Source organism: Labrus mixtus, chromosome 13, assembly GCF_963584025.1.
Source record: "Labrus mixtus chromosome 13, fLabMix1.1, whole genome shotgun sequence".
Taxonomy (NCBI): Eukaryota; Metazoa; Chordata; class Actinopteri; order Labriformes; family Labridae; genus Labrus; species Labrus mixtus.
In genome coordinates this window covers 20,365,652-20,387,560 of record NC_083624.1, presented here as the reverse complement: position 1 = coordinate 20,387,560, position 21,909 = coordinate 20,365,652, and the positions used below count along the sequence as shown (strand labels likewise).

The 21,909-nt window shown below is 40.6% G+C and overlaps 1 protein-coding gene, 2 long non-coding RNA genes and 4 other non-coding genes across 8 annotated transcripts in view; 6 read left to right on the top strand and 1 right to left on the bottom strand.

Annotated features, from left to right (window-relative positions):
- The first annotated feature begins 455 nt into the window (after positions 1-455).
- On the top strand, positions 456-529 carry trnat-agu (transfer RNA threonine (anticodon AGU)). The gene has a single exon. It is a non-coding gene; the product is annotated as a tRNA-Thr (tRNA).
- Positions 530-674: 145 nt separating this feature from the next.
- Positions 675-749, top strand: trnat-agu (transfer RNA threonine (anticodon AGU)). The gene has a single exon. It is a non-coding gene; the product is annotated as a tRNA-Thr (tRNA).
- Positions 750-1,393: 644 nt separating this feature from the next.
- On the top strand, positions 1,394-1,467 carry trnan-guu (transfer RNA asparagine (anticodon GUU)). Its single transcript has one exon. It is a non-coding gene; the product is annotated as a tRNA-Asn (tRNA).
- A 270-nt stretch (positions 1,468-1,737) lies between these two features.
- Positions 1,738-1,811, top strand: trnat-agu (transfer RNA threonine (anticodon AGU)). The gene has a single exon. It is a non-coding gene; the product is annotated as a tRNA-Thr (tRNA).
- Positions 1,812-1,987: 176 nt separating this feature from the next.
- On the top strand, positions 1,988-2,889 carry LOC132986539 (uncharacterized). The gene is made up of 3 exons (XR_009675525.1): positions 1,988-2,101; positions 2,387-2,434; positions 2,672-2,889. It is a non-coding gene; the product is annotated as an uncharacterized LOC132986539 (long non-coding RNA).
- Positions 2,890-3,488: 599 nt separating this feature from the next.
- On the bottom strand, positions 3,489-5,203 carry LOC132986538 (uncharacterized). Of its 2 annotated transcripts, none has more exons than XR_009675523.1 (3): positions 5,002-5,203; positions 4,250-4,327; positions 3,489-3,681 (listed from the first exon to the last, which is right to left on the bottom strand). It is a non-coding gene; the product is annotated as an uncharacterized LOC132986538 (long non-coding RNA). The 2 variants fall into 2 exon arrangements; XR_009675524.1 differs by having other exon boundaries at positions 5,045-5,203.
- A 9,533-nt stretch (positions 5,204-14,736) lies between these two features.
- Positions 14,737-21,909, top strand: part of LOC132987190 (titin-like) — a 169,636-nt gene continuing 162,463 nt past the window's right edge. The window contains exons 1-4 of the mRNA XM_061054087.1: positions 14,737-14,948; positions 19,064-19,172; positions 20,584-20,787; positions 21,472-21,759. Of these exons, the coding sequence (XP_060910070.1) occupies positions 19,082-19,172; positions 20,584-20,787; positions 21,472-21,759 (583 nt within the window). The 5' untranslated portion in view covers positions 14,737-14,948; positions 19,064-19,081. The remainder of the gene's footprint in view (positions 14,949-19,063; positions 19,173-20,583; positions 20,788-21,471; positions 21,760-21,909) is intronic.

The following is a 21,909-nucleotide window of genomic DNA, read 5'->3' as shown; positions in this document are numbered from 1 at the left end:
TGATTACCATTCCAAGACAAGATTAAAGGAGACAAACTAATGTCATCAAAGAAGACATGTTTCATGTTTCATGTTTCATGTTAGCAAGTCTGGGCTCTGCAATCACAGCATGTCTCTGTGGCACAATAGGTCAGCGCACTCATCTGTTAACCAAGAGGATTATGGGTCAAGCCCACCCAGGGATGAGAATTGCATATTACTGGATTCTTCAAGGTCACCCAGGAGAGAGAAGTGGCTATTCTCTACATCATAAGTGCCATGTCGTCAGACTCGGTAGTCATCTTACCAAACATGACTTGACAGCAGTCATTTCCAATTTGCCCCTTGACCTTTACAGAATGCCAGGGATGTTCAAATTATGGTTGATTTGACTGAACAGGTAAGGGAGATGTTAACAAGCTGAGTTAATTCAATCAAATTTTTAACATGAAACATTCGCATTCAAAGCAGCTGATGGTGCCGTGGCTTAGTTGGTCAAAGTGCCTGTCTAGTAAACAGGAGAGCCTGTGTTCAAATCCCAGCGGTGCCTATGTTGCATTTACCTGAGTTTTTGGAGCAGTAAAACTTAATGTGCATCTTCAGGCAAAGGTCAATGGTGCAACCCACCTCAGGTACTTTTGTAAGATTGCTGCAAAGGTATTTGCTGTGATGGTCCCAAATTGTGCTTTTCTAAGGGATGCTGTGGCTTAGTTGGTAAAAGCGCCTGTCTAGTAAACAGGAGATCCTGGGTTCAACTCCCAGCAGCGCCTTCACAAATTCACTTGTCTAAGAAAGCTTCTACTGTTCAAACCTGGGAGCAGTACTTTTGATTACTTTTCCCCAAATAGAACCTTTCCGAGACAAGATTAAAGGAGAGACACTGATGTCATCAAAGAAGACATGTTTCATGTTTCATGTCAGCGAGAATGGACTCTGCAATCACAGCATGTCTCTTTCGCGCAATGGGTCAGCACACTCGTCTGTTAACCGAGAGGTTGATGGTTTGAGCCCACCCAGGCAGGAGAATTCCATATTACTGGATTCTTCAGGGTCACCCAGGAGAGAGAAGTGGCTTTTCTCTACATTACAAGTGCCATGTCTTTAGACTCGGTAGGCATCTTACCAAACATGACTTGACAGCAGTCATTTCCAATTTGCCCCTTGACCTTTACACACTGCCAGGTATGCTCTAATTATGGTTGACTTGACTGAACAGGGAAGTTAGATGTTAACAAGCTGAGTTGATTCAATTCACTTGTCCATGAAAGCTACTCCTGTTCAAACCTGGTAGCAGCAATTTTGATTACTTTTCCCCAAATAGAACGGTTCCAAGACAAGGCTGAAGGTGACAGACTGATGTCATCAAAGAAGACATGTTTCATGTCAGCGAGAATGGACTCTGGGGCCACAGCATGTCTCTGTGGTGCAATCGGTCAGCGCGCTCGGCTGTTAACCGAGAGGATGGTGGTTCGAGCCCACCCAGGGACTAGAATTGCATCTTACTGGATTCTTCAAGGTCACCCAAAAGCGAGAAGTTGCTTTTCTCTACATTACAAGTGCCATGTCTTTAGACTCGGTAGTCATCTTACCAAACATGACTTGACAGCAGTCATTTCCCATTTGCCCCTTGACCTTTACAGAATGCCATGGATGCTCTAATTATGGTTGACTTGACTGAACAGGGAAGGGAGATGTTACCAAGCTGAGTTGATTCAAACAAATTCTAAACATGAAACATTCGCACATGAAGCAGCTGGTGGTGCCGTGGCTTAGTTGGTCAAAGTGCCTGTCTAGTAAACAGGAGTGCCTGGGTTCAAATCCCAGCAGTGCCTATGTTGCATTTACCTGAGTTTTCGGAGCAGTAAAACTTCATGTGCATCTTCAGGCAAAGGTCAATGGTGCAACCCACCTCAGGTACCTTTGTAAGATTGCTGCAAAGGTATTTGCTGTGATGGTACCAAATTGTTCTAGGGTGGCACATGAAAGCTTCTACTGTTCAAACCTGGGAGCAGGAGGGGCTCCAGTAACACGCCCCGTCCATTTATCGTACTGCCCAGATGACTTAAGCAGCCCAGCTACACCGAAAGCGCTCTGCTGGTCTACAAGTCTTATGAAGAAATGTGTAAGTAAAACCAACCACCGTATTCAAAGTCTAATATTTAAACACACTGTGTTTTAAAAAATCCCTCTACTTTGATCATTATTGAAAATATGTTGGCTGCTGGGTCCTCTGTTTTTGCCGAAATCGTTCTATATTTAAACTAGTTTAGCACCCCAGACCGTAGGTTACAGGTCGAAAGATATTTTGTATTTTGTTAGAAACTGACAGTTTGCAATGCGATTCATGTCTGCTTTTCTAATATTTAAGTGAACAGTAAATCAATTGTTTTTTTGTATCTTTATTTAGGCAAAGAAGAGATAAAAGCAGGTCTGACATCTTCCACAGAGGCCAAGCGTAAGTTAAAATCATCTGTTAAAAGTTATATATCCTGTGATTTTTTAAAAAGTTTCATAAGAAGGTTGTAAAAACAAGCTATTGTTAACAATACAGTCTTCTAAAATTAAATAAAAATCACACTGAGTCATACACCAGCTAAATGTTAAATAGAAAGGTGATGTTTTCTCTTCCATTTTACAATCAACAGAACCTAAAAATGACTAATTTCAACCTTCATCTGCACACCTGTTACAGTGGTCAGGCTGGGGTCGCTTAGTTTGAAGGAACCGCCTCCCTTTTTTCACCTGTGCTTGGACTAAGAGCTGTGCCAGATGCCCTGCTCATCCAATGTGGGAAAGAAATGACCTTACACCAGCAGCTCTCCCAGATGAAGAGTCCTCTCTGCCATCACCCAGAGGAGCTGATCGACGTCTGCACAACTGAAGAAGGTGAACAAAGTCTGGTGCTTTGTGACTGTGTTTTATCTCAGGATGACTATGGTAGCCTTCTCACTGTTCACTGAGATCCAGGTCAATATTCAATGGTGCTATTTTTCTTTACATGACGTTGCCCTGTGTTTTAAAGGCCAAATGCTGGAGGGTAGTGTTGGATTTGCTTTTTCATCATATTTTAACAGTCAAAAAATCATCCAGGATCTTTATACTTTATTTGATTTTTGTTGGGATTTCTTTGTTAAATTATTTTTTTGTACTTTATCCTATGTCCCAGCAATTGGACCTGATGGTCTCCCTTACTTATTTTCCACATGGTTAATGAAGCCAGGGGTTGTTTATTGAATTTCTTTTTTTCATAAAATGTTTAAATAAACTTTTTTTAAAACTCACATGACTGTCTCTGATTAACTGGAGCACGACAAAGTGTTGGTCACAGTAAAATAATTTAGCAGTTAAGTTTATAGCTCACAATTGAAAAGGCCTCGAACTGACATTAATTTCTTCTTGACCAACAACAGCTAAGACAACAGCAAAGCTAACAGACGAGCTCAGCTTGTCACAGCCAGTCTCGTCTGAGATAAATGGCCTTCAAACTTATTTAATATTAAACATTTAAAGCCAATAAGCATAGCAAGACATTTCAATTTATTCAATCACAGACTTGTCAAACAGTCTGGCATGTTGTGCTACTGTTTTCAAGAGTTAATAACTGAAGAGAAGAACTCCATCGAGAGAGGACAGGAAACGCTCAGGGGACGAGTCCTCCATGTTGTCAGGGGTTGCTGATGGATCTGAATCTGAAGGCATCTTCTGTAATAAAGAAAAACAATCATGGAGTCAAATGTAAAGTATAATGAATTTTACTGCGATGTTTATGCTTCAGACCTGAAATCAGATCTGTCCTCAGGTTCTGCTAAACTTCAGGTTCTAAAGTTTGCTTTCAAAACAGGATAACTATTTAAGAGAAAAAACAAAATATAGATTAAGACATGATGAATCCAATAATATGACCAGCTTTATGAATTTATGTTTTAAGACAAGTGTTCCTGCCACTTTCTATTGAAGATTATTTTAAACTGTCATCGCATGGGCCAGCCTGATAAATTAAACTAATGTTAAATATTCTCATATAATCATGACATAAACAGGGTTACAATAATTAACTTTTGCCAATGACTCAGCAGTAGCCAGGGATGTGAGCTAACAGGTGAAAACTGAAACAGCAGAATCAATCTGAGAGGCAGAAATCAGAAGCTTGTATAATTTAATATACATAGAGTTTACATTAACTCAGTGTTAGAAAGGACTGTGGATTACTTAGTATGATTCTGTAATACTCCACCTTCTTATATCACTTTAAAGTGAGACAGCTCTTTACCTGATAGAGTGATTCAATCTGGGACTTGTGTGTCTCGTACATGGAAGCCAAGTGTCCTCTCTCTTCAAGTCAGTGAGCCTATGGACAGGGACAGACAGATGAACTGGTTTATACTGGTTTTATCAGTGAGTCTAGTGACAGGGACATACAGATGAGCAGAACCGGTTTGTACTGGTTTTTGTTACCCATGGAAACTTTTATTTCTGAAGTGCAAACACATCAACACATTTAGTTTAGACAAAACTCACTTTAGACACTATGTGGCGGTATTGGGCTATTGTATAGGTTATTGATCAGTATTTGGGTCAGTTGTATGCCTGAAGCAAGTTCAACATATCCAGGCTTTCTTTAAGAAAGCTGGTTCAGCAAAGCCAGAAGCACCAGATAAAGATATCTAATAGCATGAGCTGATTATGAACTTTGTCTGTTAACTCAGGCATTCTGCTTCAGGCTCTCAGCGAAGTTAATGTGGTAAAACAAGATACTGCAGCTGCAGATAAGGAATGACAGAAAAATCCTGCAGAAAATAATTGTGTTCATTCATACATTAATGTAATAGTTTTACCACACACTGCACCACAGTGTCTCCTGTTGATTTCTAAAGTTACAGATACTCACAGTTCAACTGTGAAACTTAAACAGTGAGTCAGTTGGATTCTTGTGCCTCATTAGAAATATGCAGAAGTAGCTTCAGTATTTAGCTTAAAAAAAAGTAAATTTAATGTACTGATTTGGTGTCGTGTGGTAATTACCCAATAAAAGAATCAGACAGACAATTTGTGTGCAGAACCTCACCGGAGCTGGAATCAGAGTCTGGACTGTTGTTTCCTTTGGGCATTGATTTCCTTGAAGACAGAAAGAAGAACAATTTAAACATGAACTAGACTTCTTGCAGAACCATAGAGGCTGTTAAAATCTTCTGCTAGTCTTCCTTGCATTTTAAGAAAGATTATAAATTGTTACTAAAATTACTTTGATGCTGATGGCGGTTACAATAAAACGATCCAGTCATATGAGAGATAATTTTATCTTTCAGTCCTATATGAAGACGTCTCTTCAGAATCAGCACTGCAAAGACAAGATGATGGTGTCCACCTTCACAACCTGCTGCTTCAGTCTGGCTCCATCATGGTCACCTACAGGAACACCACAGAAATGCAATAAAAGTACTTCAGTTTATTTATGGATGTACTGTATGCAAAGTAGAATTAGTTTTTTTTTAGCTATAATTCCTCAAAAAGACTGAGACTGCTTTGTTATTTGAGAGGTTAAAATTTAAGTCTAAAACTAAAAAGTTATAACAGACAAATATGATAACTAAATAACCAAAAGAGCATTTTAAATAGAAATGAATCTTGTTGAATAGAAATAGTGTTAATAACAGGAAAGTTATTATATAACATATGAATCACATAATCATGGAGCAAAGCAAGAAGAGTATTTCTGAACAAATTCTGAATAAGCTGAACTAAAGTCACATCAAATCAACTGTAAACTATTGAATTGACTCCTGGTAGTGTGCTTAAGTCTTAAATATTAACTAAAGTAAAGTAACACTAAAGTCAACCTGTTGAAGTCTTAGTAGAATATGATCAGCCCGTTTTGAGTCCTTGTACAAATCATGTTTGGTTCATATTACATTTCACTGTCGGCTACTGATGTTAACATGTCCGTTCTGTTTCTTTTCTTCAAACAGTTAGAGACATTATTGAACCAGATAATAACTTTAGTGTTATCTGAACACATGAAGAAATATTCTGCCTCTTCCAAATATTAATGTTAAATTTCAGCCGCAGCAGCATCACGGGAAGCGGAAGAAAGTCGAGCCTGTTATTCTTACAGGCTCGACTGTGCACACTGACCAACTGTTAATGTTATTAATAATGCAGACCATCAGGACATATTCTATTTTACTTTAACAGACCGTAAAGTAAAGTTATTGTCGGTGATACGCAACTATATGTTGAATTTTACTACGGATCTGATCGTTCATTAATATGAATCTCGAGCACAGTTAAGTTGTAGTATCATGAAGCACAGCCAATATAGTTTATCAGGATTCCCCCCCGATTCTTTATTGAAATAAAACGATAAATAATGTCCGTCACAGCCAGCTATCAGTAACATATTATTACCACCATAACGTTAGCTCGTTAGCCTACTTCAGTGTTAGCTAGCTAGCTAACGAAATTACCCGCGAACAGCACATTAAACAAACATTTCAACTTACCAAGTTAACGCAGATATCCTTAAATCCCACAGGTTGGTTAGATGGGTTTACAGCAGAACAACTCATTCTGTCAGTCCAAGAGAGACAAACATGGAGTGGAAAAGTTCAATGGTGTCTCGGCTTTCCTTCGCTACGTAGCTTTGCTATTCCCAAAGAGAGTTACGCAAGATCAGCGGCTGTCAATCATCGTCAAATATGACGTAAAATCCCGTTTTTCAACCTCAAATAACTTATTTAAAACAAACTTCACAGAAAAATTAGCACTTGAACACAATGTAGGGTGATAATAACTAATGATCACAGCAGAGTTTAGGTTTGGAAAAACATTATGTGACGAGTATTTTAACTTTGACCCACATCCCATCTGTTATCATTGAGGAGGCGGGGTTTATGACCTATACTGCAGCCAGTCAACCAAACATGACTTGACAGCAGTCATTTCCAATTTGCCCCTTGACCTTTACAGACTGCCAGGGATGCTCAAATTATGGCTGACTTGACTGAACAGGGAAGGGAGATGTTAACAAGCTGAGTTCAAATCAATCAAACTCTTAACATGAAAATTTCGCATGATAAGCAGCTGATGGCGCTGTTGCTTATTTGGTCAAAGTGCCTGTCTAGTAAACAGGAGATCCTGGGTACGAATCCCAGCGGTGCCTATGTTGCATTTACCTGAGTTTTCGGAGCAGTAAAACTTCATGTACAGCTTCAGGCAAAGGTCAATGGTTCAACCCATCAGGGACTTTGGTAAACGGACTTGGAAAGAAGTTTCAGCTTCTACTCTCTGTGGCAGCTATGGAGATTCTGATGCTTCTGGAAGTTCACAACCACAACATGTAAATACGCTTCATTTATTGTCTTTTTTAATTGTTTGAAAACAACTTTTTAGCTGCTACGGATACATTAGTTCTGTGAAGGCTGTCTGTAGCTGAACTGTAAGCCTCGGTAATGTTATTTTTTCAAATTTGAGCAATACTAAACTATTTATCAACTTTCACCTAAAGCGGTACCAGGTATAGCATTGTACTAACGTATTTTTCAACACACTAACAGTGAGTGTTTTTCTGATAAAAAGACTTGATACAAACATAAGGTGTGTGTTACTGTTGCTATGTTCTTGTTGTAAGTTATCATAGTATTCTGCAGCACACTGTGTCTGTTTCGGTAAGCATTTAGCTGCAGTTTCCACACTTAGCCTACACCTAAACAACGCAATGAAGCTACCCGATGAGCATATATTACACACATATTACATCTGAAAAGGCTGCAAAATAAATACCTACAACACTGAAACGTCGTGCTCATGCCTTCGTGGCAAAGGTTGTTGTGTTTGTTCCTCCTCTCCGTTGTCAGATTGGTGAAAAACCGACCATTGCTGTTTGTATACCGGTGTTTTTGCTCCCCTCGGAGCCAAAGTAGCTGCATTCCCAATATGGTAAAAAGGGCCGTGACATTTCCGAGAACTGTGCTGAGCGACTGACCAATTACAACAGAGCCGACCGGCCGACCAATCAGATCAGACTTGGCACACGTGGGGACCCTGGAACGTGGGCACTTAAGAGCGTTACAGAGAGAGTCAGAAACAAGCCGGTGCATGGAGCGGCAGTACATGAAAACAGACACTTTTTTTGAACTTTAGCTATTGTGAACAGACTTTAGTACAGTGATGTCAGAGTTCTATTGGGTCGGGAGCCGGATTTGTTCAAATGAGACCTCAAGTGGGCCGGAAAAATTTTGCCAACATCACTATAACTCATCACATGGATATATAAGCTAATGTATGATTGTATAGAAAACTTTAACATTAACATTAAGCAGAGGGGTTAACTCTGTCATTGCATGTTGGCATATGGAAATATTTAAATGTACCACATTACAGAAGAAAACATCAATAATTATGTTTTGTTTGAGATTATTATATTATATTTAAATATTGCTGTTCAAGGTTATAGAAATTTTGACACAGGTTATTCTACCTGCCCTGGGATCAGTGCATTAGAGAGAGAGAGAGAGAGAGAGAGAGAGAGAGAGAGAGAGACTTTAGATGTGTGTGTGTCAGGCCACAGCACAGTTTACACTCGTTAAGGTTCATTACAGATAAAACCTGCTCACATGAATAAGTTGTCACAAACAAACAGAGTGTCTTTGATGCATCTTCAGGTATTTTAGTATTGTGTTTCCAAGCCAACAGACTTGAATTTATCCTTCAGCATTGATCACTGCAGTCTGATCAGCTCCGTGTGGAGTTCACACAAGTAAACTCAGTTAAACGACTTTTGATATGAGTCTGGCAGTCCGTTCTTCTACGTGTCCGCACTATCGTGATCTAACTCTGTCACTGACTTTTTATGCGCCTTGAATCTGTGCCATCTCCGTGCGCAATTCGAGAAAGTATTTTAGCGCTGCTCCACGGTTAAACCAGCGGACCTCTGTATGATCGGGCAGCCTGTGCATGATATCGTTTTTGGATAAGAATGAATGTTCAGTAATAGTTATATTTTTACAGTCTGATGAAAGCTGGTGATAAAGGTGCAACAGCAGGCTACTGCATTTAGAAGTGATGTCACGCTGAAACTTTTAGGTGATCAACACAACACGTTCACCTCTGGGTGACCTAAATATGAACCATCTGTAAATAAAATCAGTTATTATTAATTTTAATTTACTGTTTTTACAATAACCAGAGGTAAAACTAGTCGGGAGATGCATCAGGCTCAACGTCTGGATGTGTGGAGACGGTCTGGGTCATTATGCATGGCGGAGATGATTGTTTTTTATTTGCACGAGCTGCTCTTTGTGGCTCACTCCATAGGAAGCTTTGTTATCATTCGTAAAACTTTTGTTTTACATCAGTCAAGACAGGAGAAACTGGAAGTGTGGACAGAACTGAAGACGGTCAGGATGCGCACGCAGTGAAGCAGTGTGCCTGTCGTTAAGTCCCGTGGCTCTGATACAATTCTGGCAACTTGTGAGCAAATAAAAATAAAGAAATATCACTCCTTCGATTTCTTTTGAAAACCTGCATTCTGTGTCACCTCTCTCAACAGGTGTTCAGCCTGTTTGCTGATTAGCGTAATGCAGGAGCAGCTTGTGCGCTCGGCCACTTGTCTTTTTTATGATACTCCCTGTTGAGAAAATAGTTCAAAGTGCCCCATTTAATTAATATTCGTATCATGATATCAACCTTTACGTTGCTCATTTTACATACATTTAAATATTTAATTTATAAAAAAATCTCAAAATATTTTTCAATACATTTCCTCCTTCTTCCCAAAACGTCTCGCATGAAACCTGCTGTCGGGCCACGGGCCGTATGTCTGACATCCCTGCTTTAGTAGGAACATAGATTAAATATATGAACCCCAAAAAGGGCATAATATGACCTCTTTAAAAATGGTAAAAAGTGTTTTTCTTTCACTTCAGGGCCTGTATTAACAAATATCCTGAGAATCCTCTCAGAGAGTTCCTAACTTAGCTTAAAAAATCCTAGCAAGGACTTTTAGTTTAAGAGTGGTTTAGGAACATTCTCAGAGCAACTCTGAGTGAGGTAGAGACCTAAAATGTCATCTTAGTGAGGAGGCGTGGTCGACCCCATTGCGACACATTTTTTCAGAAGCTGTGATTGGTTAATCTATGAAATTGAGATAAAAAGTAAATCATATAACCTAGTCAGACATTGTGTAATTATGAACACTTTGAAATTATCATCTGTGTGATAATATGACGTACTTTAAAAGATGTTTGGAATAACATGTTCAGTGCAGCAGCTTCTTCACATGTTGATTGTTACATCAGCAGGTAAAGGGTCTTAATCAGTGATTGGATGAACCTGAGGAGGTAACACATGTAGAGAAACTCAGCATGCATGTTTCACTTTGTACTGAAGAAAGTCAGACATGGATTGAAATGTCTGCACAAATCGTTTTAGTCAGTTTGGCCCGACTATGATTCAATAAGAATATTCTTCATGTCGTGTTTGGAGAACATTTCTCTGTTTCCTCCTCAGCTCTCTTCATCCTGTTAAAAGTCCTCCTCACTCCTCCTCACAGTTTGACACCTGAGGAGCTCTCTTAAGGGCTAAGACACTTTGTGAATAACTTTCATCTTTACAACGATCTAGTCCTAATTTTGAAGGGAAATTCTTAGAAAATGTCCTGATTCTAAGAATTTTCTTCGAATTGTGTCACTAGGATTAACTCTTAGTACTTAGGAGGCTTCATGAATACGGCCCCAGAAGTTCAGTATGTGAGTGTTTATTGAAGTTCCAGTGACTACTGCTAGAGGGTGCTGATGGTCTTAGCTCCCAGTGTAAATTCCAGTGTGTTTCTGGTTTCTGTGGGTGTCTGTGGACTCTCAGCAGGATTTAGTGTCCTGCAGCTGTCCCCTCTGTTGACACCTGAGCCGGCCAGCTGAGACGGTTGCAAAACCCCCGAAACATAGAGACAGATATGGATCAGCGGAGAGAACTAACCCAGACCCCTCTCTGCTCCTCACACAGCTCCCTCCATGCTGGGTTTTCTCTTTTATATGCACCCAATTTATTTGTATTTTTAATTATTTTTGAATTAAGTGTTTTGTTAATAAATGTCTTATATAAGATTACTCTTCTTTCTGCTCCTTTCCATTCAAGATTTGAGATTTGATGTTTGTATTTCCTTGTATTGTTTGGTCGACGAATAAAATAAATGTGCAAATAAGATAAAATAAATATGTACAGTTACACAGGAAACAAGAATCAACTCAACATGACAACAACCGTGAGCTGAATCTCAACTTCTTGGTCGACACGTTGCCCCGACAATGTTCAACCAACAATTCAATCTTCAAACCGTCAGATCTTTCATGAGATCAGTCGGAGTAAATTTATATTTCTACTTTTTTAACTCAAAACCCTAAAGAATCAGAATCACTTTATTAATCCCAGGAAGGAATTTCAGTAAATGATGATCATGGTTCGATCCCACATTCACCAAGATTCAATCATCATTTTTATCACTTACTCTGCTAATGAAATATTATTAACATATTAATGGGATTAATTATTGAGAAAGGAGAGCGGTGCACAAAGCATTCATGAAATAAGGACTTTCATTAATTCCACAGCTCCAGTTTGTTACACGGACGGTAAGTTTACACAGTTTTTCACATGATGTGGAACCTCACATAATCCTCATCTCCTGTATTACTCTCCCATAAATCACTACAGCTGATGCTACTATTACACGGGTCTTTTCTATTACAGTTAGCACAACATAAATCTGTTGTGTCGTTGTCGCCCTGTTTCTCTGCCTGTCTCTATATTTACTTTATTTACTTCATGTGCCTTAATGTGGCTGAACTAACCAAATCAGTGATGAAATGTGAAAACATGCCATAAAGTAATAAAGACTTCTATTTCTGTGATTGAGACCTCAGAGACTGTTTTTATCTTTCTATTTATTTGACTGTTTTGCTTTAATTTCATTGTGTTTGGACTCTTTAATGAACTGAATGAAACTTTAATGAAGTATTGTGACGACCCTCCGGGTTGCTGTAGTAAACTATGGGGGAAGGGAGGACAATGATGTCCCCACCAGGGTATGGCCATTGTGGCCACTGGGGCTCAGCTGGTTAATGTCATAGGGAAGCATCCCGACGGTTTGTGTCAGGATGGGAGTTTGGAAACTGTTGATCATGTTTTATTTTGTGTAAAAGAAACAGACATGACAAACAACAATTATTAAGAGAATAATCAGATCTGTGTTTCTCTTCTGTCTCTTCAAAGTCCATCGTTTCCTCTGACGTGGAGTTCCAACCTGTTGGCAGAACGATCATTAACTCACCTGTAAAGGATCATTATATTCCTAAAAATATTAGATGGACTAGAAACTCTACCTGTAGAGGGCAGCATCACAATGTCTCAGTGCACAGCCTGCTGGAATTCAATTAAAAGAAGAAGTTTTTGGATTCTAGAGTTCATCTCCATAGTGACATTCAAGGAAAATCAGAAAGAATGAAATGATGTTGGATGCTGCAAATACATTTCTGGACATTGTGGACATCACTGGAGTGGAGTTGGATACGACTCTAAAGGAAGGCCTAGCACAAGCTCTGATGAGGGGGAGGGGCAGGGGGTGGCGTTGTTGTTGTCACACTCTTCTGCCGTTAGCTCTTAGCTTAGCGCTGCAAATGTGCTCTGAGTGATGGCAGATGTATGAAGGTCCTGAGACAGCCGCAGACACCAGATATGGTTTTTATTTCAGAGTGTTGACTTTTTATTTTCTGGGCTGACGTTCAAACGATTAAAGAAAAATAATCAAAACCAATAACTTAAGTATTTCAGTTTCCAGATCTGCCTTCTCAATCTGACGGTCCAACTTCATTTTTTGTCTGGTGTGTGTTTCTTTTTGATTCAGCCTGTACCCGTCATTTACTGGTAACTGGGAATACATATACATAAAGTATGACATTAAATGATCCAGTGCTACGAGTAGAATGAACCTCTGGCATTCACTGAACATCTTACTGTGTCTCTGTGCTAGGATTTGATGGACCCTCATCAAATGCTCTGTTAAAAAGGATAAGGATGTCTGTTCATACTTCAGCGTAGGTTACATGTCAGTAGTGGAACGGGGAGATAACTGGCCTATCAGTGACATAATATTAAGATGTGACCTCTGTAGGCCTCTGAATCCCTCTCTGTAGCAGCACAAGACATCTCATCGTCCCCTTCATCCTGACATGTTGTGTTTCAGCAAGCTTTACTATTTGGTATCATCTCTGGAGTATTGAATTTCCTAGTTACAGCTGCAAGGAGGCAGAGAACACCATCAGCCTGTCGGGGGAAATGGCCATGCCTACATTGATTGATCATCCATTTTAATTTGTCTATGCCAAATCACAATAAAAGTTATTTAATCACACTTTCCATGTATTGAAGTAGGTACTCTATATTTCTTACGTCTAATGAATCCACTTGTGTCCTGTGGGTTTCATGGCACAGATGAGCTTCCTCCAGAAATTCATCTGCCACCCTAACACCCCCTGTGTGTATGCTCAGCTCCTCTGTCAGAGGTACTGGTTCTGGTCCTCTGTCAGAGGTGCTGGTTCTGGTCCTCTACCCATGTATGGACCTCTGCCTTCTTTCTGTTGGCTGAGTAGAACTCAAATTAAAATGTTTCAGGCCTAATAAACTCAACAGTTCACAGATGAGGACAAGTATGTGTGGAAGCTTTAGGATGGGGAAAAGGATAAAGCATTAAATATCAGATATGTTTAAAGTCAGTTCCACTCTGTCCCCCACTACAGCGCCCATGTTTATAACGCCCTACAAACGCTGAACTGGTCTGGTCTGATGCTCATAATTCATTATGAAAATTAGATTCTTCTTCTTGAATCTGTCTTTAAGCCTGGTGTTAAACCAGTTTTGTAAGTCTGCAGAAAGAGAGTCTAGCCGGTGTGGGGGAGGGGTCAGCAGCTGGTCGATTATCTAACCTGAAAATTAACCGCACTTTGTTCCCTTTTAATGTTTTTAATATTTCAATATAAAGACGTTTGACTCATGAGTTTATCGATGTCAAAATGATTCCTACTTCCTGTTTCCTCCTGCAGATCAGATCACCGGATGATGGATGATTGACAGCTGAGTGGCAGTTACCAAACCTTGTTACCAAAGCATGACACACACACACACGCACGCACACACACACACACGCACACGCACACACACACACACACACACACACACACACACACACACACACACACACACACACACACACACACACACAGGCTGCATAAATCATTATTAAATGCCTACCCTAACCCTTAAAAGAAGAAGAAGTGTGTAAACAGTGTGTGTGTTATAACAGCAGGCTGCTGAGGTGTGTGTTGGGAGTGGGTTTGAAGGGGGGGGGGGGTGGATGGGGGGGGGGGTCATGTGTTTGAGTGACAGGGACAGCCTCTGCCTCCTTTTGGTCAGCAGCTATTAACCACTTCCTCTCTGTTTCTATGTAATCACTGATTTTGATCTGTTTTCTCTCCCCCGGCGTTCTGACATGAGATGTTAAATCTTTCGATCGCTGTCGTCAAATCAAAGCTGCTTCTGCACTGACGGAGGTCCAACAGGGTGGAGGTGGCATACATGGCTGCCATGTCCCATCATGCCCCCCTGGGTGTCCCGGCAGCCAATGGGGAGGCTGCTTTGGGTGGTGATGCAGGTTGTCCCCCCTGGTATAAAGAGGTTCAGCGCCGTGTGGGCCCTCCTGAGCAGTTGGAGCATTCCCAGCCTCGCCTCGGGTGGAGGGATTGCACGGAGGGAAAACAAAACTACACGGCCACACTGTGTAGTTTTGTTTTGTTCGAGGGGGGATATTTGGAGGCTCGACCGTTCTCATCTTGGATTTTCTGGAAACACTTTTCTGCATAAGGAAACTAGTTTGAATCCGCTGGGCTCCGTCCCATCAGTCCGAGGCACTCTTGTGGAAACAAGTAAGTAACTTCCCCGTATGTGCACACTGAGCAGACTAATGTGGTTTACGGGGATGTGGGTCAGATGGAGGTTTCTGGTTCGTTTCATGGTGTTTCTGTGTTAGTTTGACTTGTTTCTGGTTGGATTTGGACGCAGCCTCATGCAGCAGACTGCAGTGATCCGAGGAAGGCCAAGAATAGCCGCTGATAGCATGCAAGAGGCCTGTCAGCTGGGCGGCTGATGGCTTTTTAAGGGAATCAGCAGCAGGGCTATCACTTCACCTCCAGCTATGTGCCACATGGTGGCTGTCAATCAAACTGCCCCGGGTCAGGGTGGGGAGGGGAGGGGGGGTATTTTTGGCGACTGCCATATCAGTCGCTCTGATTCTGATCTGTAAATATCAGCTGATTTGTTCGCTTTGTTCCATCCTGCTGGCTGATTTCTGAGGTTCACGTTGTTATTGGTTGTTATCGCTCGGTGTTCGATCGTGTCGACAGTCGATGTCTGCAGTGAGAAACTTCTCACCTCCAATCAGCTGACAGAGCTGAAAAAAAACAGCTGTCCTGACGAGGCGTTCAAGGAACACAGACAGTTAAAAAAAAATCTGACTTTAAAATATGTGAGAATGGAAACGTTTGAAATAATTACAGTTCATTTTGAAATAAAACTTTAAAAACCTTCCAGAGGTTTGAAGTATCTCATGAATCACTTTTATCTTTAGTGAGTTCACGGCTGTTTCCTGCTCGCCGCTGCTTTAGCTGAGATTTTATTCATAATAATAATATGTTTGATTTATAACAACGTCACCATGAATAAAATGTCATTTTGAGGATCTTTTAGATTTTTATTTTCCTGATTTTGTTTTCTGAATATTTTGATGTTTAGGTTTCTGTTCCCTGTCGGGGATTTAAGTTAAGAAGTTATTTCTGCTGCTTCAGGCATCGTGTGTAATGTTCGATGGATCCTGCTAATAATTATTTATTTATTTATTTACTTATTTATTTATTTATTCGTGTTGAAAACGTTTCTTACAGGCTGACGTCGATGACACAGTTAATAAATAAACGTCTTTAATGTTCAGTCTTTTTGAACGTTGAATGTTTAATAATCAGGTTCATGTTCGTCCAATCACAGATCAGCCTCACTGATGACATCATCGATGAGGTCACTTCATTCAAAGAGTTTAAAAAGTCAAAGTCGTTTAAACCGTTTAATGTGAAAATAAAGAATGCTGTGATGTACAATAAATAAAGTTTAGATTTGATTATTTTTCATCCATTAAAAGTTTAAAAAACATAAATAATAATTTTAAAATGTAAAAACTTTCAAAATAAAACTTAAAAATAATTTAATTTACTGTTGTTATGTGACCTTTGACCTCCAGCTCTTTAATCACTCGATGACGATGCCCACTTTATAAAAACTTTTAAATATCACCTTATCATCCAGAGGAAGCACAGTCCTTTCAGAATAAAAGCCTGTGGAGACCACATGTTGATCATTTGATTTTCACTCAAATATTTGATCTTAAAATGTATTTGACTTTGAAAGGAAGCTTTAAGTCAAGGTTTACATTTTAAGCTTTCAGTAAAAATAATTGATCCGTTGAAAAGAAGAAGACAAACTTTAATTTTTCTTTAAATCATTTTCAGATTTTTTCAAAATAAAAGGAATAAATGTTTAAAACTTTTCGTCTTTAGAGGGAAAGTTTAAATGTATCTCCTCGTGTTTAAATTTTTTATGTTTCTGTTTACTGATCAAAGTCTCAGATTCAAGATCAGAGGGACGGTGTTAACGTAAAGCGGGGAGGGGGGTCCCTCTGAACCTGAATCTGAGACTTAGAGATGAAAACTTTCTGTTGAAAACAAATGAAATAAATACATGAAAATTTAAAAGAGGCCTTGAGCAAGGCACAACAATAAACCGGATCGATTATTAACGTTAGTTAACAAATAAAACGTCCGTCTCACGCTGAACATGTTTTTATCGTCTGTTCATGCATCGAGCTTAGGTTGCCCCCTGCTGGTAATTTATGATAAACAAACAAACAAATAAACAAAAACATAAATAAACTCTGACACGTTCAGGAATCGTTCCTCTGAGCAGCTGCGAGCTGTTAAACTGAGTCAGCTAAATTTAGAACCTGGTTTAAGGAGGAGGGGGGCTCGTGGTGGGGGGCTCGGGGGAGGGACTCTTGGTCTATTCCACGTTTATACTGAGGTCACAGCAAGGTCACACATAACAGAGTTTAATTAATTAACGGTTATGAATCATTGATGGTCAGGCCGTTAATGTTTCTCAGATTTTTTGTTTTATTTTGTAAATAACAATAATTGTCTTTATTTCCTCGTCTTCTGATTTTCACTTCAGCATTTTGAAATCATCACGTTCAGTTTGAGTTGGTTTGTTACAAAGCTCTCAGCACATGAAGCTCATTCAGCTCCCTGATGATGACTCCAACACGCAGCTGACCTCCAGCTGCTGCTGTCCGTCAGCGTCCTCTGCCCACCAACAGGCCCCGCCCCCTGACATTTATAGCTGTGCTCTGGTTAGTGAGACTCAAACCTGCTGAGAGAAGCTGCAGCAGACACTTCATCTCTCAGCTCGCTTTAAATCTGAACACCAATAAAAACCTGAACAGGAGCATCCAAACGTTAGCAGTTAGCCTCTTCCTTATCTTCTTCTTCTTCTTCTTCTTCTGCTTCTTCTTCTTCTGCTTCTTCTTCTTCTCCTGCAGTGTGTGTCCTCCTCTCCACTCAGACATGCAAACAGATCCAGAACATGTGGAGATGTCGATGTTCAGATACATTCTGTTGCTTGTTTTACATTTTAGTTTCTCTCCGTTGTTTCAGACGTCACAAAGAAACACGTTTAAGGTCCATATGTGGTTCTACAGATCCAAAATCATTGTGACTCCTCCTGTGCTGCGTTCATGGTCACTCTCAAACTCCGGACACATCAGATCCCGGCTTTAGAGACCAAAATAACCACATGAGTCAACGATGTTTCAAATCAAACACGTTGACCCCTCAGCGTTTTCTGCACCGTGAACATCAGCCTGATTCCTAAACTGTAAAAACGAAACGATTGATTCGACGTCTCGTTTCCCCTCTTGAGCTCGGACGTGGTTTCGCCGAGGCGGCTAACTAGCTGGAGAAAGCTAAAGAAAGAACGGTGTTGTGGCGATGGTGGTCAGTGTTTTAGAGACTGGATAGAAGAATAGGAAGCTTCAGCCAGCTTGCATTTTGGCCTTTTTTAACGTAGCCATCTTTGCGTTTTGGAGCGACGTGATATTTGGATGAGAGGGTGGAGCTTGGGAGGAGCGATGTGTTCTGTGCCAACAGAAAGGTTATCAATGAACGGTAGCATCTGTAATGAGCTGTGATATTTATGTGGGTGCCAAGTCTTTGTGTCTGTAAGAACACCTGAACAAGGGATTTTTTCAGGTTGCGTTGGAGATGATGTGTCAATCACAGGTAGCCCCACCCTGACTCTTCCCCCTCTGCCTGTGCTCTTTGACTCTAGATGAGATCATAATTTTAATAAATCATCGCCGTCTTTATGTTTGGATTCAAAAGTGACCATATTTGACGAAGTGGGTGGAGCCTTAGAGGAGAGAGGCAGCTCCACCCACCTCTCCAAATATGGTCACTTCCTTTGACAAAACTAAAACATAGACAAATCATGAAAGGGACCACAATCGACTCAATGAACATCATGCTGTTTTGAAGAAGACTTTAAACTCCAGACTGAGGAGATAACCTTGTTAGGGAAATGTATGCTGAGGGAATAACATTTCATCATAGACTTCTAGGGAGTCTTTAATCTGCATCTCTAAGAGCTGAAGAGTGTGTCGAGTGAAATAATTCCTGATTCTGTTGTTTCTCTAAGTGATGGGATGGTTTTAAAATATGAATACGGTCATGATGAGAGGACGTGTTTCACGGCTCGGTAAAGCAGCGCTCTGGCAGTGGTTGACAGACGGAGACATTTGGTCGTCTATTTCAGGAGAGAGGGATCATGGGACAGCAGCGTCCTCTTTCTGTCCTGTTCCTAAAGCAGACCCTGTGTCTCCTCCTGCTGTTTAATGTGCTGACTAACCTCTTAACTCTGTGTTATCTCTGTTTGTGTGCAGGGTGCCGCCGCCGCCATCATGTCAACACAAGCACCAACGTTCACACAGCCGCTGCAGAGCGTCGTGGCACTAGAGGGTAGTGCCGCGACGTTCAAGGCTCAAGTTAGTGGTAAGGAAATCCTCCGTTCATTTTCCTGTTTTATTTCATTTTTACTTTTTAATCCTTTCAGCAGAGGTCTGACCTGGTTACTTATTTTCATTTGTATTCTTTGATATGTTCAGTTGAAATAGTCCATCTTCAGATTCTGATTGTTTAGAAAGAACTCGAGCTGTCAGCTTTAGTGCGATAAAGGTTCTAAATTTTAAAAAACAGCAGAGTACTAAACAACGACATACAAGTAAAATATAAACATATACATGCATACATAGAAATTCTATGCTAATGATGAAACATTGGTATATATATATATATTACAATTGATAAGTTCACCATCAGTATTCACATTTCAAAATAAAGTATAAAAAACATTAAGAACCTTGTCATTTCAAAATATGAATGTTCGAAAAAAAGGTCAAAGAACAAAAACCGTAACGTAATGCTTGCAGACATAACGACCCTGACACTTTATATTTAAAGCTGGATCAGCAACATTCAGTCATGTACTAGTATACAAGTGAGTGCTGTCAGATGGGGCCCCTATAAGGAGGTTTCCTACTGTCACTGTTAACTTAGCACATTTTTGAGACACTGCTGTGGTTCAAAGTTTTTCAGCCCTTGGGGGCCCCCTACTGGCTTGGGTCCCCTAGCAGTTGCCTGCCTTGCATGTTGACAAGCAGCGCCTCTGATTGCATGCTTCTATAAGTCCCTTCCCACTTCCTGTTTCTGGGCTTAACTTCCTGTCCTAACCTTCCATCTACCAGAAGGACCTTACTGTATTTCAAAATAAAAGCATACAGCAAGTGAAGTACTCTCAGCGTTTTCTAATTAATACATTAATTTCAGACCTTAAATAATCGTGATTACATTAACAAGTTTATATTTCTGCTTGTTGAATGACCAGTTTTATTGAGACACTTCTGCACTGATTTGTTACCTGATAAGTCGAGAATCCGTTGTAATTGCAGTATACGCTCTTTGAAAATGAACACAATCAACTCTGTGGGTTTGGGCGGGATCGTGGCCGGGTATATCTTTATCTTTCAGTTATTGTACATTTTAAAGAGATTTGTTGCCACAGCTGTGTGATTTGTGACTGTATTGAAAAGATGAAAAGCAAACATTTATATTTTTTGCGTTACCCTTTTTTCCTTGAACCTTTTTTTTTTTTTTTTTTTGAGTAATACAGCATTTTTATTAAGAATTTTCACTCATTTCATTAAACACATTTATTTGTATACTGTGTCGCTCCTTGAAGCGATATGTTACCTGTATCCAGGTGAAACCATTCAGCCAATCAGACGTGTTCACTAAGCAGTTGTTTGAACTCCAGGAAACATGAAAACAAACAGAGTTCTGAGTTTATCGTGAAAACTTTTTGTTCTCTAAAATCCGGCCCGTCCGGTTCTTCTCTCGTCTGCAGGTTCTCCAGTTCCTGAAGTGAGCTGGTTTCGTGATGGCCAGGTTCTTTCCGCCGCCGCTTTGCCCGGCATTCAAATCTCGTTCAGTGACGGCCGTGCTGTTCTGAGGATCCCTGCTGTGACCGCCGCACACAGTGGGAGATTTTCTGTCAGAGCAACCAACGGAGCTGGACAAGCAACGAGCACCGCTGAACTCCTCGTTACAGGTGAGAGCAACGTCAGACTTAGATCAGAGACGTTACAAGTGAGAGCGACGCCAGACTTAGATCAGAGACGTTACAGGTAAGAGCGACGCCATAGTTAGATCAGAGACGTTACAGATGAGAGCGACGTCAGAGTTAGATCAGAAACGTTACAGATGAGGGCGACGTCAGACTAAGATCAAAGACGCTACAGGTAATGAAAACTCCTGACCCCAGGGAGAAATCTTGAGTCAGACCCAACCTCCCCAGATTAATTGCCTTCTGACTTTGACGACATATTAGAGAAAGTGCAGATACAAGACTAGATGTTTACCTGCAGGGTCATAGTTTGAAGAATCAGTACCACCACCACCACCAAGCTGCCAAATTTAAGAGAAAGAATGGGATGATACCTGTGTGTCATCAGCATAGAAAGGATTAAAGAATTAAGGCTGATTGTCAAAATAGAGAAAGCAAATCAAACGATTGGGGATAAGATGGCGCAATGGTGGGTCATGCAGGTGGATAATGCACCAAAAGTGTCCAATATGATACGAACATTATAATTTCAAGCCAAAGAAGACTATGACGTCCTTGTTGCAGAGTCTAACCCATGACTGGAATTTATGAAAAATGCTGTTGGTAACTTGAAAGAAAGAGGAGGTACCTTTAAGGCATATTGAAATGTGTCCATGCTTTTCTCTGCAGCCGAGACAGCGCCCCCTAGCTTCCTCCAGAGACTGCAGAGCTCCACAGTGAGACAGGGCAGCCAGGTGAGGCTGGACGTCCGTGTGACAGGAATCCCAGCACCTGTGGTGAAGTTCTTCAGAGAGGGAGCCGAGATCCAGAGCTCAGCCGACTTCAGGATCCTTCAAGAAGGAGACCTGTACAGTCTGCTGATCGCTGAGGCTTTCCCAGAGGATTCTGGGACTTATTCTGCGACCGCCACCAACAGCAGCGGACGGGCCACCTCCACCGCTGAGCTGCAGGTTCAGGGTGAGGACGGCAAACTATTTTTAGCTTTCATAACTTAGAGAGCTGTACAGAAACTGAAGTCTAAAGATAATTTATACGTGTGAGACTCTTCAACTGGATCATCCGACATAAGGAGTCCATGAGGTGTTTAGCCTAGCTTAGCACGTCGAC